Raw genomic sequence first — 17,232 nt, forward strand, 5'->3', positions numbered from 1 at the left:
TATATACATATCCCCTAGTTTGGGATCATGAAGAACTCTTCATGCATTCTTTGCAAAGGAGGTTATAAAGTTACACCCTCAGAACATTTATAACTATAAGAATGTGCCAGTTAAAGTGCTCAACAGGAAATATGACAGTTTAAAAGCATTGTAAAACTCACATAGCTTACTTCTCTCTCTAAAGTGCAACAAGGATGAATAGAATGGGCCAAGGTATGACAATTAATGGTTCTGCATGACCTAGCCACTGCTGGGGTTTTCTTCTATAACGTTGTCCTTGTGAAAAATTTTGTGAAATTAAAAAAAAAAAAAGGAGTTACAAATTTTATTCTGTTATTGGTTTGTTTATTTTTATTTATATTGTTCTGTTTGTGGTTTTATTTATTTTGTTTTGCTTTTGACCCCCTCCCCCCCCCAGCCCTTTTCCCCCTCCTTCACTTTCTTCCTTCACCTTCTTAATTGCTCAGCGCAATGAGGCTGTGCGGCTGCTATGGCTAGATTCCTTAGAGTTTGTCTTGGTGTTACTGGGTTTGGGGTTGGGTAATTTGGGGGGACCTCTCTCCATCTGGCTTGCCTTCGAATCTGCACGTGGCCTCCCTGCCCACCTTGGTACCTTGCTCCAAGTTCAAAAGCATTTTCCCATTGAGACACCCAGCTTCCTCCACTCCCCCCCCATTACCACCACCCTAACCCAGCCCCCATCAGTCTGTTCACATCTCTGTGTTTATCTTGGCAAAAACTACCAAATTGAATGATGATGCCAGTGAATAAACTTTTCTGGAAAACATTCTCAGCTATTCCATTTGGCAAACTTACTTCTCTGTTAATATTTTCTCCTCCTTTTATTTAAACCAGGAGGGTCATTAATGGCAAAAGCATTGTTCTCCTTTATGTTTGATAGATACGATGACAGTTAAAACTGGTCAGCTGTATGGTCAATTCGAGAGCCCATACCCCATTAACTGGGGCTGATGACTCATTCTCGCTACTACCCAAGTCTCCTGCCACCTGCCTTTTGGGTGTGTTAAATTCCAACCAGAAATTGGGCAGATAGAAGTAAATGCAAAATGTATCCCATGTATAATTCTTCAGCAGCTCTGATGAGTTGATATTGATATTACTGGAATGGGAACAGACTGAGATGGAATTTGGGGGTTTTCCTTGGACTTTGGACACACAATTCCCACTGTTAGATACTTGAAAAATGACCATATATTGATAATAACATATTTGATGTTGGAAAAGGGATCATGATTGCTTTTTCTTCTACTTCTTTTTCTCCTCCTCCTCTTCTTCTTCTTCTTCTTCTTCTTCTTCTTCTTCTTCTTCTTCTTCTTCTTTTTTAGCTGAAATTTCTCTGTTATACTTTATTAGAGTGAAGACTCCTTCGTTGTTTTCCATTTGTCCCCAAACTTCCCCTTCCTCTCAGGAGAACATTGTTTACTTAGGAAGGAGGCATACGAGTGTCTCATATTATGCCTGTCCCCTCACCCCTCCTCACCAAAATAAATAAACAAATAGGTAAGAGTAGAAAGGGAAAGAGTTCTTAGCAGGGAAATTATATGCATTATAAAAGAACAACATCTAGGAACTCAATGATGTGTCCAATTCTAAAAGAAAAATAATGTGTGAGCCATTCAATCCAATTTACTAACTCTTTGAAAGAGGGAAAATGTTAAGGAAGCTGGTATAATAGGAGACACAGGGAACCTTTGTCAGCCTCAGCACCCTGAGAACCATAGAGCCATCAACATCCCTTACGACTACTACAGGGTCCTTCCCCAAACCAGTTCAAATGTGTTCTTATGCATATAAATTTCTACCACTAACTGGGAGAAGTTGTAAACTCTGTTCTGAATATTTTATGTTGTGACCCAGAACCTTATAATAGCTGCTTAATAAGTATTTGAAAATAATTTGACCTTAAAGATTTTTATACCTTTAACTATTTTATAACTTATGCCTGTACCCTTGGCTTATCTTTAAAAAAAATTACAAGGATTGCCTGGAGGAGCTTCACAATGCTTCTCTGCCCATGTCAGTTTCTCCAGCTGGGTATGACTTCCAAGACAGGGAACAACCCTGTAAGCTCAGTGAATGGAAAGACAGACTGTGCCTGTTGGCAGCATTGTCAAGATCCCAGATGACCATAAAAACCTTTTGACTGGCTCTTCTTCAGCATGGGAAAAGCCTAAAGGTGTCTGCATCCCAATAGAGACAATTAAATCAACCTGCCAGGTTCCTATAGCAACAGGCTCCTTGAAGGAGAAACGGGAGAGTGTAGAAACTTCAGGGACTGTGGAAGTCAAGACAGGGTAAAAATCAATTCTCCATCAGCTTCTTTCAGCCTCTCCCTGCTTTGTCATAACATGATAAAGAAGTAGCTGTGGGCACCTGCCACTAACTGGTTGACTGTCTCCCAGGCAGAAATGGCATATTCGTTGCAACCATCACAGGTGAGAGGGATTATTCCCTGCCACCTGAGAGCAAAGAGTGAAGGGTCTGCCCTCAGGGTTTCAACCGGACCAAGGGCCAGAGAGAAGAGTTGGGAAGGGGCCGTTGGCTCTGCTCAGTGCATGGCAGAATTAGACTGTGAGTTAAAAGAGACAGATAGAGTCATCATGGACAATTGCAGAGAAATAAGATAAACAGAAAATGCTCTCTTTTTGGTAGACAATTTTTCATCTCTGTGAAATAGCCATGTTCTGCCCAGGCAGAGGAAAGGAGGTGTGTGTGTGGGGGGGTGGATTTGGGCGGGGGCATCAGTTAGGTAGGCGGGGGAAGAGCACCAGACTGCCTGTCAGCAGTGTGAACTGTGAAGCTGCACAGCGTTGCCCTTGAATTTGGATTGCCGTGTTAGCCCTTATAGTTCTCCACCGTGATCTCCATCCAGATGGAATCTTTTCCTTCCATGTCTTTGCTCTGTAAACCCCAGCTTGTGGTGCACCAAGGAGAGGGCCAATTATTCCAAATGCCTTTGCTGTGTCATTGTCTCCCTCTTTCTTCAGTCTTCCTTGGGAAATAGTTCTGTGAAAAGGCTAAATCCCACAGCGCTGACAACCCACAGAGCCAGCAGAGGGTTCACTGTGCAGCTTGTGTCTTTCTCTGCTGCTGGTATTATCCCAAGCAGCTCAGCCTCCTCTCCATATCCCACTCTTCTGGTTCTTGGTGGATATGAAGTTGTATGGCAGTAGGAAGCCCTGACCTTATTTTGAACCCTGTGATCTCAGGGATAACACTAGTGATAGGAGGTACAGATGGCTCTCTGGAGGGGAAGAGTGTCTGTCACCGGAAAGTCAATATTTCAAAGACAGAGAAACCTCAGAAGGGTTACAGCCCTGAACACTCCCACATAACACAGGTTACCACTTCCTCTCCTTCACCTTCCAAATGGCTGCCCATCAAATCCTCCTGTGTCATCTCTGTGGCCACAGCCACATTCATCAGGCTAGCACCCCAATTTGCACACCATATTTCTCTACCCCAGATTATCTGCTGAAGACTTCATTTGTAATTGCATCCAAAAGATACAACCCATCCTTATCTCCTCCTCCATCACTGACAGTACTCATTAGTGCCAACCTTATGCCAAAAGCTGATGCCCAGCGGTTGCCAGGGGCCAGGCACTCTTCTCTAGACTTCATGCATATTAGCATGTTCACTCTTCTCCCTCAACACAGACGGAGGTGCTGCCAGACTACTGGACAGGTGTAGAATCTGCAGGACACGAAAGTCTGTGAAGCTGGCCACTGTCATAACATGTCCCTAACATTCTTGAAAATGTTCCCAGCCTTAGCATCTCACATTCACTTACCACATAGCTGGGCCTGTGGGGAGGGCTTTGTGGACACCAGTTCCATTGATCTTTATGATAACTTTGGCAAGGTTATAGTTTCCACCCTGTTCTGCAGCACAGAAATGATGCTGAGATAAACAACACAATAACTTGTTCAGAGCCATGCAGCTAGCTCGTGTGAGAGCCAGGTCCACTTGACTTTCACCTGCTCCCTGACACCTTTTTCCTGCCAGCTCCTCATGGAGTGTCCATGGTGAACAGCTTCTGGAATAGCTAGTCTGGAGAGGTGTCTTCTCCCAGTGGTCATGTTGGTGACCATTACCGTGTGTCCTCTGAGGCATCTTTTCATCAAAGGTCTTGACATTTTAGCAGTTATTGTCCCAACTTCATTTTTGTTATGCCAGTCCACTTGGCAATAACTAGGAGATGCAATTCCCTCCCTAACTCCATTAACCACCTATGAGAGAAAGTTCCTGGAAGGTCACACATCGAACTGAGAGTGATGACATCATCCATCCCATCATCAAGAAGCTTATGGACAGATGGCACTATTTTCTTCTGGCAATAAAGTGGCCCTCACAACCAGGTCAATTGCCCTCAGAGGTGAAAGGAAGCACTCAAGGATCTTCCTGGCACATGGGAAAAGGCAGAGAGTGGAGAAAAACTCAGGGATTTGGATTTATTCTTGACCATGTCAGGCCTTACTTGAACTCCTCATCTTAGTCCTCTTCCATGTGGACAATTCTGTAGGTAGAGTTTCTTCTTTGGAAGGCAAGATTCAATAAGCCAAACTATCACTGTCATACTCAATGCACTGTCCACTGAAGCCGAGTAGCTGGCACCCACTTCCACACATGTTCTTCTGAAGCTCTTCTGGGGGAGGAGGCATGTCTTCATGAAGGACCTTTGCCACCAGACATTCAATTTCCTCAGCATCCATTTTAACCACAAATCTACACACACACACACACACACACACACACACTCTCTCTCTCTTACATCCTAAAATCATCCCAATGAAACAGCTGTTTCTCAGGCATAGAGAAATTCACCTCTTGACTGGGAGGGGCTTTCACATCGCCCCTTGTTTGTGCTGAGGCCGCAGGGTCAAACACGGGGGCTACTTTGTTTATATTTTATTTATTTATTTATTTTTAGGCAAGACATTTAAAAAGAAAGAGAGAAGAAGCTTAAATGGAGAAATAATGCTCTCTTTCTTGCAGGCAGCAGACGGAAATTGATATTCTCTCTGCGGTGAAAGGCCAAAATGCCATCTTTGAATTGAACTGTAAAGACTAAATTCTGAACAATTATTCTCTGCAGCAGTTGTAAAAATTTCAGCAAATTGCAGCTGTCTTAGGTCTTTCACCCAAAAGACCTCTTCATTTCCATCAGCAGAGTTCACTCTTCCGACCTGGCATGTCCAACCTAGCACTAAATCCCCTTACAAAATCATTTCACATAACAGGACAGCCACAGCCAACGGCAGCTCAGGAAAACAGAGCACAAACACCAGACTCAACTCCAAACATCATCTTTACACATAAACCGTTTGAAAAAGTCGTAGTTTGAAATTGTTTCAGAGGCCTGGCAATGCTTTTAAAACATGATAACCATCACACTTTACTCTTCTCTGAAAGGTTAGTTTAATCGTAGATCACAAAAAATTGGTTTCCACAAATGCATAATGGTTCATCTATGTCACACTTGAACTAAATGGTTTTTTAAATGGAGCTGAAATTATTTTGATGTGTACACAGTCCTGGATTTCTATACAACCTTTTTTAACCAGCCCATCAGGAGTCTTGCCTCTAAAGCCTCATTAATAATTCAGATGTGCTGATGACTTTAAAAGATCTATGGAATTGAAGCTTAGGAAAAAAAAAAAAAAACTCTGCTTGACAAAAAGATAAATGAATGTAGAAAGAAGCTGTAGGAGTCTGGCAAGCTGTAGATCATCTCAGAACAGATTGTAACTTTATCATTCTGTCAGGGGGAATAATTTAAAGCACTTAATCAGTTAGCTTCACTGTGAGGATGTAGCATTATGAATTCCTATCGTCCAATCTGTTCAAATCAAAGTGAACTTAATTATAATAGGTGAGAGAGCCAGAGCAGGAGGGGGGTGTGGGGAGAACGATGCAAGAGGTAGCAAGTGTCCTGAGGGGTAAACTGAGCTGTTGAACAAAGGGGAGTGAGGCTTTTACCCAGGCACACCCCAGCTCCAGAGATGGCCGCCAGGGCTCAGCACACTGGAAATACCAAGAGTGTTGTCCAAGGAGAAGTGAGTAGAGTGGCCATGAGCTGATCATAGATGCTTAATTTATAAACTATCAGTCAAGCGCACACACACACACACACACGCCAAGCCAGTAGCCATTTTTATTGACATATTAGTCCAGAACCAGAACCACTGAGAAGGCAGTTGTGAATTTTTCTGTAGGCAGAGGAGGAAATGGGAGAGGCCATTGTCTCCAAAGCAGTGAGTGTGCCTGAAAGCTTTTTCCCTTTTACTTTCCTTTCCCTAAGCCACTAAAATGAAGCATAAGATTCCCCCATGTTAGAATGTCCCATTGGACCAGTCCCTTCCTATCTATCCGCATGGCCAGTTTCCCAGAATATTTCAATCCTAGAAAGAGGCAGGGGTGAGAGTGGAGTTTTGTGAAAATTGCACGGCTCTGCTAAGAGGATGCTAGGCCACTTTTCCTTTCACCCCAGCCCCCAACACCCTGACTCAGCAGTCTCCACTCCTGTGCTCAGAAATTAGATGCCAAGACTTCATCCAGCTCCCTTGTTGATGGCTTGGATTATTAGAGTTGGTTAAGATGGTGCCACTTGGAACCCTTTTCATAACTTTATACCAATACAGAGTTCACATTCTTGAAACAAAAGCTATCTCAAAATATTGTTTAAAACACTGGTTGCTATTCTGGTTTTTCACTCTCATTGGCCAGCAAATTCTGTGGGCTTCCTTTGCGAACCCTAAAGGTGGCTGCAAAAGAAACAGAAGGGGTATAATTGGCATATGCCTTTCTGTCGGCTTATTATAAACAAAAGGCTGGGAAGAGGCAATGCTGCAGAAGATTCTAGATCATTTGCTCTGCAGCAGAGATGATATCCTTCTGCTCCGTCCAATAGATGATGCACAGATCTTTCCTCAGGCATGATGTCTGTACATGATATCTGATATATGCAGCATCTCCTCCCCGCCGAAGTTTTCCAGGCCACTAAAGTAACTCCAGAGAACATTACCAGAGCTCATCTTCCAATCCCTCCTCATTCTCTGAGGTCCACCTATGGTGCCTCCTAGTCCCAGTGGCACATCTTGTTCCTCACCTGCTACAGAAAGCAGAGGTATGTTTCAGGTCTTGGGGTCCTGCCTACACTGCACTCTCTCTCTCAGCAATTACTCACTGGCAGCTTCTATTGATTATCTTTTGCATTTTTCAATGAACTTTCCAAAAGCTTTACCCTAGGACTAATTAAGCTTCTCATTTCTCCTTCTTGTTCTCTATCCATTTTGCCCTTTAGCAGAAAAGAAATGGTTTACAGATGAACCGGATAATGCCTATCCCAGAAACATTCAAATCAAGCCCATGAGTACCCACATGGCTAACCAGATCAACCAATATAAATCCACAAGCAGCTTGATTCCTCCAATCAGAGAAGTTGAAGATGAATGTTGACTCCCAGGAGACCAGAACTATTTTTTTAAAGCCTGACAAACTTCATAAATGGTGATGTGACTTTTCTTCCTCCTACATGCTGACTCACTGGTGGAGATGTTAGGATAAGCAAGAATTGCAAGAAAATAAAGTAGAAAGATCTTTCTCTTTGTCTGCCTTGAATATTGCTTCCATGTATTTTGGAAAAGAAAATGATTTCATTTATAAATGAACATACTAAAATAGTCATGTATAGCCTCTAGTATTTTAAATTATTTTTATTTATTAGAAAGAAAATATATTTTTTTTCTTTTTTTCCCCATTGTCAGATATTTTCCCTATATCAAAACAATGCAAAATCAAAATGAATGAGTGGCCAGACTCCTTGATGCCTATTTCTCTTCTTTCTCTCTTTTTCTTTGAGGAGAATGATGGTCACTACCACCATTAATTATGATTAAAGGGAATGGATTATTAAAACAATTTTAAAATGGTCAACAGTGTATACATGTATTTTAGTAAATCCAGAAAAGAGGACAAAAGAGGGCAGGTAACTACCTGCTCCTCTCCTGGATGGGTGTGTATTTGGATCTGCATTGACACCAGCTCTTAATAAATGGAAACTTATTTATTTTCACAATTGAAAGTAAAATTTTTGTAGTTTTAGTTTTCTTTCTGTATTTCTCATCCCTCTGTTCATATATCTAAAGTGAAGACCTTCTTCCAGCTCTTCTATGATTTCCAGATCAGATTTAGCCAGCCAATTATACTGGGAAGGTTGGGCCTGCCTGGGATGTGGAAGTTGAGATTCACTCAAGACATGGCTCTGTTGGTTGTTCTAATAGTGGGGACTCCTACGTGTTGTTCTGCTTCTCATTTCATATTTCCAAACCACATGAGCAAGTAATTTCAACTTTGGGTGCAGCTGGTGAACTTTCTTTCCCACCCTAAGACTCAGAGCTTTTAGCCTGAAAGTTTGTAAACACTAATGAGCAGTAGTTTCAAAAATAGAAACTCAGAGGCACTCATTTTTCTCATTGAGTATTTTTTTTTAAAGCCAGAAAAATTCCATGACCAAGGAGGCAACTTTTGACCAGATTTTAATCTATTTATTGGCTTTTCAGATTTAGTTACTAGGACAAAACACACAAACTTGCTAACATGATTTTTAAAATAACAACAAAAAGGAAAGCAACAAATGCACTTAACATAGACTGTTAGAAAAAGGCCTTTGAAAATTACCAGCAATGAAATAAAATGTATCAGCCACTGCAAACGGTGGTCAAAGATTTTTCTAGCCATCAGATGCAATCATGATGTCTCAGAGCTCTGCTGTCACTTGCATGCTCAGTGTCGAGATGCCACCACCACTGTTCTGTTCCAACAACTCAGCAAGTGTCTCAACTTCAAAATTATCCATCTTGCATATGCTCATCAGGGTCTCTGGAGAAGCATGAATGTGATAGTGATTTTAATTTTCTTAAAAATGTAAACTGTGGACACTTAACCAAAATAACCAAAATTTCCTTTAAAGTCCCATGATATCTATTCCATTCACTCTGTAGGTCATGACCCTGTGGTACCTAGGGATGGTAGTGCAAATCAGATCAGAGCAAAGCAATGAGATCACATGAAAACATATGTCCACTGAGTACTCCAATTACCAATGTAGGCAAAATGAGCTTCCACCTCTGTCCACTCCCTGCAGAGCCAATCTAGTTGTGCTTCCACGTCGTAGGCATCGTCCTGCAGTGACTTGTCAGACTGTGGTTACTCTGTTGTCACCTTTCGTAGAATTAGTTCTATAAAAGTATTGTGAATATAACGTACGTCCAATTGGATTGTTAAAAAAATACTTATAATCAATCACTAGTCAGCAGACTAAAATGATGTCAACACACTATATCCAGGCTTATAAACATTTCCTGGTTTCCAACAGAAGTCAAACATGTTCCTGGGGACAATCCCCTGCTAGATAATTGACAGCTTTCCTGAAAGCTAGGCCTTCTTTTACATAATGATTTTTGCAATGGGATCACCTTAGTACATTTGCACGTGCACGCTCTTCTTTCCTTCATGAACCGTAGTGGGCCCTATTTCACTCTTGTTCCTAATCACCACCTCTGAATGTGCTGTAGCTCATTGGTCTCCTCTGGCAGGCAAGGGTAACCATTGAAAGAATCTTCTATTAGAGGAATATGGGGCAGAGTGCTCCATGTAATCCCCTCATCCCTGCCCCTTCATACCTAGGAAGGCTGGAAACAGAAGTGTAAACTCCACTCTAAGTCAAGTCCCCTTATGTATAGAGATTTGAATCTAAACTTTAAAAATGAAACGAAACAAAACAAAAAAACCCATAATGGCAAAAATAGCTTCCCATGGTGAAGGGCTCCTTGGTTCATCAAGCATCCTCCAAAACCAAGGTGGTAGAAATACATTTTCTTCTAATGTAGAGCAATAAGTTCATGCTGTTTCACCTTTGGATAATGAATTGCACTGGGCCAGAAAGCAAAAGCAGGCATTTCTTTAAAAAAGAGGTATGGGCAAAATCTATAGGTAGTGGCCCCTTGACAAAAATTGGCACCTGGTAAGTTGAAAGTGAAATGGAAACAAAAATAAAATCTATAGCATCCCTAGGGTGCTCAAGGAATTACCTTGATTTATATGTCTGTTGAGCTCTTTGTCCCTGAGCCCTCATCCATCTGTGCTGTGAAAGACTATCTTGCCACCTACATCCACCTGAGGCCAGTGGTGATCTTCTTTGGCATAGTCTTTGCTATAGGGATCTGATCTCCCATCCCAGTCCAGGGTTCCAGAAAAGCCATTTTCTCAAACTAGTACAACTTGGGTTCTTGGTAGTCAGACTCACCAACAGGCTGTTTATAAGGCAAAAAACCTACCTAGAAGTTCATCTGAACCAGCATCACCTTTATCATTGAGCGAATAATTATTTTTCTAAGTTATTTTATATTTGAGAATATTGTTTTGAACCAATATAAAACACATTAAATAAGAGTGTGACTAATGCATGTTGGGGAACACTCAGGAGTGCCTTCCTCCTAAGAGTTATGACATCTTAAGACATACTTTATAAAAAAAGAAATTGATGGAAGAACACTTCAAATAAACAAAGAATTATAGCTGCTTGGTTGGGGTTAGAAAGGGGGCAAATGAGAATCCATATAAAATTAGGGACATTTTCATGTGGGAAGCAAATGTGTCCTACTGATAGTCTCAGGGTTCAAGAGTAACATCTGCATAAAACTAGTTATGAACTTTGAAAATGTATTTTAAGCTTCTCAAATCTCAATGACCTTAAAATGAAGGTAATTCATAGAGATGGCTCCAAGGTCCTTCTCGGATCTGAGAGAACATGATCTAAAGTAGGAGTGGGATCATAGGAGTGGCTGCCTGTCCTTGTGCAGCCCCTTGGAGTCAATCTTGTCCAGGGTTGTACAGGGTTGGATGGTCCATCCAGCTATATCACCCATGTGGAATTCCTGACCTGAAGATAGTATATGTTTTCTGCTCTGGACATAGGCTGGTCAGGTTCATTCCTATGCTTTCAGTTTGGAAGACTGTTAGATTCAAGATGCAAAATTATAAGTTCAAATTCACCTGAATTGCATTGATCCAATTGTTCTGCCTGTTTCTAGGGTTGCATTCTCAATCTCATCCCTACCTTCCCTTTCCCTTGGTTCAAGGCCCAGTTTTGACTAATTCCCTCATCTCTAGCCCACACCTCCAATGTCCAGTATGTAGTTAGAGATTTGAGACTCCTCCAATTCCTGACATTATTCCTATTTATGTTTTCCCATGTAGATCTGGGCTTCAGGAAGTAATCAGTCTTACTCCTCATTTAATTTCCTCTGTATTTGATTTTTTTCATTAATATACCAAATATCTCTTTGTAATTTTGGTCTATCATTTTAATTGTCAAAGAGAACCTCACTGAAAGAATGAAAGACTGAGAAGAGGAAGAAAGATAGAAAGAGAGAAAAAGACTATTCATTAAATTGGGATGTGAGCCACCTTGACATGTGTTCAGCTTGAACACTGAATTTCAGTACATAATCTGTCCTTTTCTATTCTGTTCCTATATGTTGCTTTTGTAATGATGATAAAGCCACCAATCACCAGGGCCCTTGAAAAGTGTTCACTGATTAGGACTTGACCCACTTTCTTTAGAAAGCAAAATAAACAGAGAATTCACTTTTAAACTTCCTGACAACAGATTTCCTACCCATCTTCTATTCATGCTGTGTTTCCAAAGAGCATTTTTCTTCTACCCACCAGAGATGATTCAAGATTTAAATCCCATCATCATTAAAGGAACTGATAAGGTCCTTTGACTTTATTTATGAGAGAGTCATAGTTAGAAATGATTTCTAGCTGATCTGTATTAGTGTGGCCATGCTGATTATTCAAGTAGAGTCCATCCTGATTACTTGCTGCCCATGTAGTACCAGTAGTGAATAATTTCACTATAGTCATAAAATAAGACAATGCAGAGAAATTTAAAATTTTATTTCTCAATGGACTACAGAATCTACTTTGTCATTCTTTCAGTGAACTTGTTTAAATCTTTATGTGCTCAAAGTTAGCAACCCCTTGAGCCCCACAATTCTTGAAGGTTTCACAATATTGTAGTCCCACATGGCTAGACTGGAGAAAGAATTCTGAGTCAGACTATCTTTACAGAACTTCCTCTTTTGTTGCTTAATTTTAGCATGAAAATGGATCTGTGACTCTTTATCTAAAGGGGAAACTCAGGACTTACATTAAAGAACTGGGAAGAAAGAACAAAATGAAAGAGGTACAGGCAGTATTTTATGGTACCCTGAGCCAAGAGCATGCAAGTGCTGCCAAGAGCTAGAGCTTGGATTTGAAGGGAAGAAAAGGTTGCATTGACCAGTGGGCTTGGAAGAATGCAAGGAATATAATGTTTGATGAGCTTTGGAGGTATTTCAATGCAAAATAGGAAACCGGACTGTAAAGATGTAGATTATGAGTACTTTTCACGGAGAAGGATTAATGAGCTACAGTGCATTGGTAGGAATGTGATTTCAAGACCACTAGCTAGACTACTTTGTCCACACTGATAAGTGTGTAGGGGAGCTAATTAAAAACTAAAATGAGACCTGATGGAAAGGACAAGTAGTTCAAGGACCAAACTAAAAAGTTTAGAGTTTATTTTAAAAGTCATAGAGAGCCAATAAAGGTTTTAAACAAAGAGCCTGTGCATTGTTTAGGTTGAAAATTGAGATGTTGGTTATGTCTGGATATCTCAGAGAAAGTGTGGACTCTGTGGCTCAGCATTCCCTCAGCAGCATGAAGTCCTAAGGGATGTGCATCCATACTGATCACTCACCATGTGCGCACTCTGCTCTCTGTTGTGGGGCATATGAACACAGATGTCCTGCACTATTTAATTATTAGAATGTCAGCCACAGATCCATGAAAAAAACTAAAGGGAAGGAGTAGGTTTTTACATATTTTTAAAAACATCTTCCAATTATACTATTTTCTGGGCATTAATAATATAAGAACATGAGATAGGCCATCAAAAAATTGTACAGCATGATTATTAGTCTAGAAGTGCCAGGTATGGATTCCTGTTATTAAAACATACTGCCAAGTAATCAGGTAGCCATTGCTCAGTAACCATTTAGTAAATATTTGGAAAGGAAATGGGACAGGACAGTGGGATGAGTACAGTATAGGTCCTCCTATAATCCAACCTATACCAGAAACACATAGAGCCTTTAGAGACAGCACCACCTTACAGTAATAGCAGGAGTTAGAACAAGGGAGATGTGCTATGGTTTGAAGTGGTTCAGCAAGAAGGGCTTAGGAGTTAGGTCAGTAGAGAGACAGCATCGCAGGGCTAAAGACAGGACCATCTGGTATATGGTAGTACAGGTGATGTTAATCAGTAACAGCTAATGGAGATTTATTGAGTAGCCACCGATTGCTCATTGTCTGGTAAAACTTTTAGAGAAAGCTAACACACCTGTCTAACTAGGAACACAAGACACACATATATGAAGAAGAGCATGTTGCATAAAACAGGTGTTCTATAAATACTTTTTGAATATATGAAAATAGTGAGCAGTGAATATGGTCATGGATCATAGTGGCTGAGGATGCTTGGCTGGGGTTGCAGGGCTGGGTGTTGGTATCAGGCTATAGGTTATAGGAAAAGGTTCCTTGTGAAAGTAATGCTTCATTCAGACCTTAAGGGCAGGGCCATGCAGAGGACTAGAAAGAAGAAAAGAGGACTGCAAGGGGAATGACCCAATGCAGACATCTGGGAAATGTGCTGCATGCATCCAGAGTAGAAGGGGCAGAGAGCCATTCATAAGGGAAGACCCCATAAGCAGAGGGTGGAGAAGGAGCAGCTGAGAAGAGGTTGAAGCAGACCTCATAGATGTAGGAACCAGGTCCTTACAGAGTCCGAAACAGAAGGAGCTTGGATGAATTCTCCAAAAGAGAAAGTATAGGTTTGGAAGATCAGTTGGTAGAACTGTTTGGGAGGTGAAACCATAACTTCAGGGGCTTAAAAAGAGCAAAATAAATTGATGTTCTTGGAATAAGAGATCTGGTACTCAAGTACCAGGGAAAAGGAAACAAGAGAGAAAAATTCTGAGAGGCTGAGTCTTTTATGAGCGCAGAGATGAGGGGATTGGAGATAGTGACTCAGATGTAAAGTACTCACTGGAAGGAAGGCAGCACCTTTGCTTGTTTGTCTTTATCTCCAGAGCTTGGCACAAAGCCTGGTCTGGATGGAAAGACAGCTGGCCACTTTGGGTTACTCTGGACACCTTGGAAATGGAGGGAGTACAGGACACATCAGTTGCTGGCACTCTTTTCTGGAGGATTCAAAACAGAGTGATCTTGATGTGGCCCTTCTTTCATCTCCTATTCATGTCACTTCGTTGCTCCTCGTCCCTCCTTGCAGAGTGCACACTGGCAGCTTTAGTTTTAGGGATGTTAAGACAAATGCTACAATCATCTTGCTTTGATGGCTTTTCTGAACTGGGAATATAAGGAGAGATGTTTTGGCCATATGAAAAATGACCTTATTTCTAGGTAAAATTTAAATGTATCCCCTTGAGGACTTCTGTGTTTCCTCTTGTCCTCTACCTTGCTTTTCAGCAGAACAGGGATGAAAGGGACACCAAAGCTCTCCAAGGCCTGCCTTAGGATGCACTGCTGGCCCCACGATAGATGTCCCTATGCATCACACACGCCTGCCAGAGACCCCAGAGCTTCCCTCACGTGGGATTTAGGGTCACTGTGAGAAGGCAGTTGCAAGGAAAGGAGGCCTGCTAATAAGGGGGACCAAGCCCCACTTCTACACTAAACCAGAGCCCTGCTGCCCCAGAGCGACTCCTTCTCTCCCCTTCCTTGCACTGAACACGTGTTTGACCAGAACTGCAACATTTCAAACATAAAGCAAGATCTGCCTGGAAATCCTAATTAAAAGTGTTCCGCTCCCAAGTGGCACAGTCACATCCTGCCTAAAGCTTCTGGCCCGCATCCCACCACCCAGAAGCCAAAAGGAAACATCCCCCCACTTAACCCCAAACCCTGTACTCCAAGTTTTCTCAGGGGACAAAGGAGGAAAAAAAAAGGTGCACATAAGCAGAGGTCAGCCCCCAGGTTCATTAAGGAAAAAGAGCGTGGCTTATTCATCTGTCTTTCACACTTTGATCGCTGGCATGATGATTGTGGTTATGATGAATTACTATGACTGAACAGGAATTGGAGAAGAGAATAAATGCTGGTGCTCTGAAATGACCTGCCCAACTCTGTCATCTGTAACAACCAGTGATAACTCTCTTGTCTTGTAAAAAGGGTTTGTACATAACTTGTACATGGTTTCATTTTTGTATTTTTCGCAGATTAAAAATTTATGTATTTGTGTTCTAAACAAGGAGTGTTTCTTGTGTCTTCATAGCAGTCACATGGCTGTGCGGATATGGGGTGTGGTGGTGGCAAAGTCCCTAGGTTCCCTGTGGGTTGTTCTTGTTCTGTTCTCTTCCCCACACCCTTACTGATGAGGGCAATCTTGTGGGAGGACAGTAGTCATGGGCTTGCCTTCCCCACTGCAAGAAGACTTGGTGCTGCTCAAGAATGTGAGGGGGACTGGGGGAGACGAAGAGCTACTACCATTAGTGCCATGCTGCTGCAGAAGCCTCCAACAAGCAGGCCTATAAAGAAAGAGGTAGTATGTGATAGATATTCGAGAAGCAAGGACGGTCTCACCTCAGCCACCTTCTCTCAAGCTAGTTATCCTTTTCTGCCATCTTCACAAAGAAGAAATGTTGGTTTCCCCTGCTTCTAGCTTGTCAAAACCCAGGACTGTCTGTAGCTGGCTTGATCCAAACACCACCCCTTCCTTCGCAATTACTCCCAAACCCCTGCCTCTGTCACCATGTCTGACCCCTAGTAGGGCCGTGGATGACACTTTTTTTCCAGGCAAAAGAGGAAAGACCTCTTAAATGCTGAAGTTGAGGTCCATGAGTTAGATCTTCAGCTCTAAATCAGAATATATTAAATATAGAACCTATTGGTACTTAATGTCTTCTAGAGATTGTCTCATTGATTCATTAGGCAATTGTTAATGTTCACATCCTCTACTAGGAGCTGGGGATATGCTAACAAGTAATGTCATGACTCCTGCTCCCCAGTCTGGGGAGGGATGGCACCAACGATGAGTAGGTACTAGTCCCGTATGAAAAACTGATCTATAGAAGTAAGTACAGCATGCCACCAGGAAGACATGAGGGACACTTAGCTATTTGAAGAACAATCCTTTAATTGATTAATACTTAAAAAAAAAACCTCCCTTCTAGCTAAGACAATAACAGCCCAAACCAGAACTCACTCCCAGGGGTCAGCAAATGTAGGCTTACCTGTCAGAATGTGCCAGTTCCTGACAGTCCTTTGAGCTCCAGATTCTCCACTTGCCTTCTCCAATATTTGCTAACAAAACTGAATGTTGTTGGGGAATGTGATTGTGGAACATATGGTCCCCATTAGTTAGGCAAACTCCACTGCCAAATTCAGCTCCAAGGAAGGAGCCTGCATGAACGATGAAGTATTAGGGAAAGATTGACAGTGACAGAGAAGGCAAACAGAGAGATGAGACAGCGAGTTACAAAATAGCAGGCTCGGCAAACCCGGCACAATGAGTGGGGAACATATTTTTCTATTTGTTGAGAAAACAAAATATGTGAATTTGTACTAAAATCTCTCTGTAGTAAAAATCAAAGTAGACCATTCACCAAAATCAATGTTAACTGCTTTGCAATGTCACAGAAGATAGATTCTGCCTGGGAGAAAAACGCTGGGGGAACAGAATAGACAGTATGCTAGGGAACAATGCAGAAATGCCTTGTACATGCAAATATGAACTAGGCACTATTTTAAATGTTGCTGGGACTGGGTCTTTGACAGGAGAAATAGGATACCCTGCTTGGCAAGCTTTCACATTCTGAAAATGCCGGCTGAAAGTCAGAGATACAAGGAAACCCAAGATCTGGAAAAGATGTTTGGACAACATGGGAGCATAGGGCATTGTGGGAGAGAAAGCAGCTCCCCAGCCCTGTTCAGCTTCAGAAAAGTCCCAGAGGGAACAGGGCAGTCCCTAAGCACAGACTCAGCCAGGTTCCATGGCTGGCTCTTTCCAGAGGGCTGATGTGGGCCTTCACCCTTCTTCCCACTGTAAGCAAGTCTGTGATGATTATCCTGACCCAGACTTAA

The 17,232-nt window shown here is 41.9% G+C and overlaps 1 protein-coding gene and 1 long non-coding RNA gene across 23 annotated transcripts in view; one reads left to right on the forward strand and one right to left on the reverse strand.

Annotated features, from left to right (window-relative positions):
- The window catches only part of Kcnma1 (potassium calcium-activated channel subfamily M alpha 1), an 888,761-nt gene extending 873,632 nt beyond the window's left edge, over positions 1 to 15,129 (forward strand). For 8 of the 22 annotated variants that reach the window (XM_048801821.1, XM_048801798.1, XM_048801806.1 and 5 more), the window contains 2 exons: positions 185 to 213; positions 7,331 to 15,129. In XM_048801821.1, coding sequence (XP_048657778.1) covers positions 185 to 213; positions 7,331 to 7,482 — 181 coding nt within the window. In that variant the 3' untranslated portion in view covers positions 7,483 to 15,129. Of the gene's footprint in view, positions 1 to 184; positions 214 to 7,327 lie in introns of all 22 variants that reach the window. The other 14 variants (XM_048801797.1, XM_048801804.1, XM_048801799.1 and 11 more) reach the window with 3 other exon arrangements.
- On the reverse strand, positions 8,772 to 17,013 carry LOC125616473. Its single transcript, XR_007347099.1, has 3 exons — positions 16,383 to 17,013; positions 14,180 to 14,285; positions 8,772 to 8,904 (listed from the first exon to the last, which is right to left on the reverse strand). It is a non-coding gene; the product is annotated as an uncharacterized LOC125616473 (long non-coding RNA).
- Positions 17,014 to 17,232: the final 219 nt, after the last annotated feature.

The sequence above is a fragment of the Marmota marmota genome, unplaced genomic scaffold, assembly GCF_001458135.2.
Source record: "Marmota marmota marmota unplaced genomic scaffold, marMar, whole genome shotgun sequence".
In the NCBI taxonomy this organism is placed as follows: domain Eukaryota; kingdom Metazoa; phylum Chordata; class Mammalia; order Rodentia; family Sciuridae; genus Marmota; species Marmota marmota.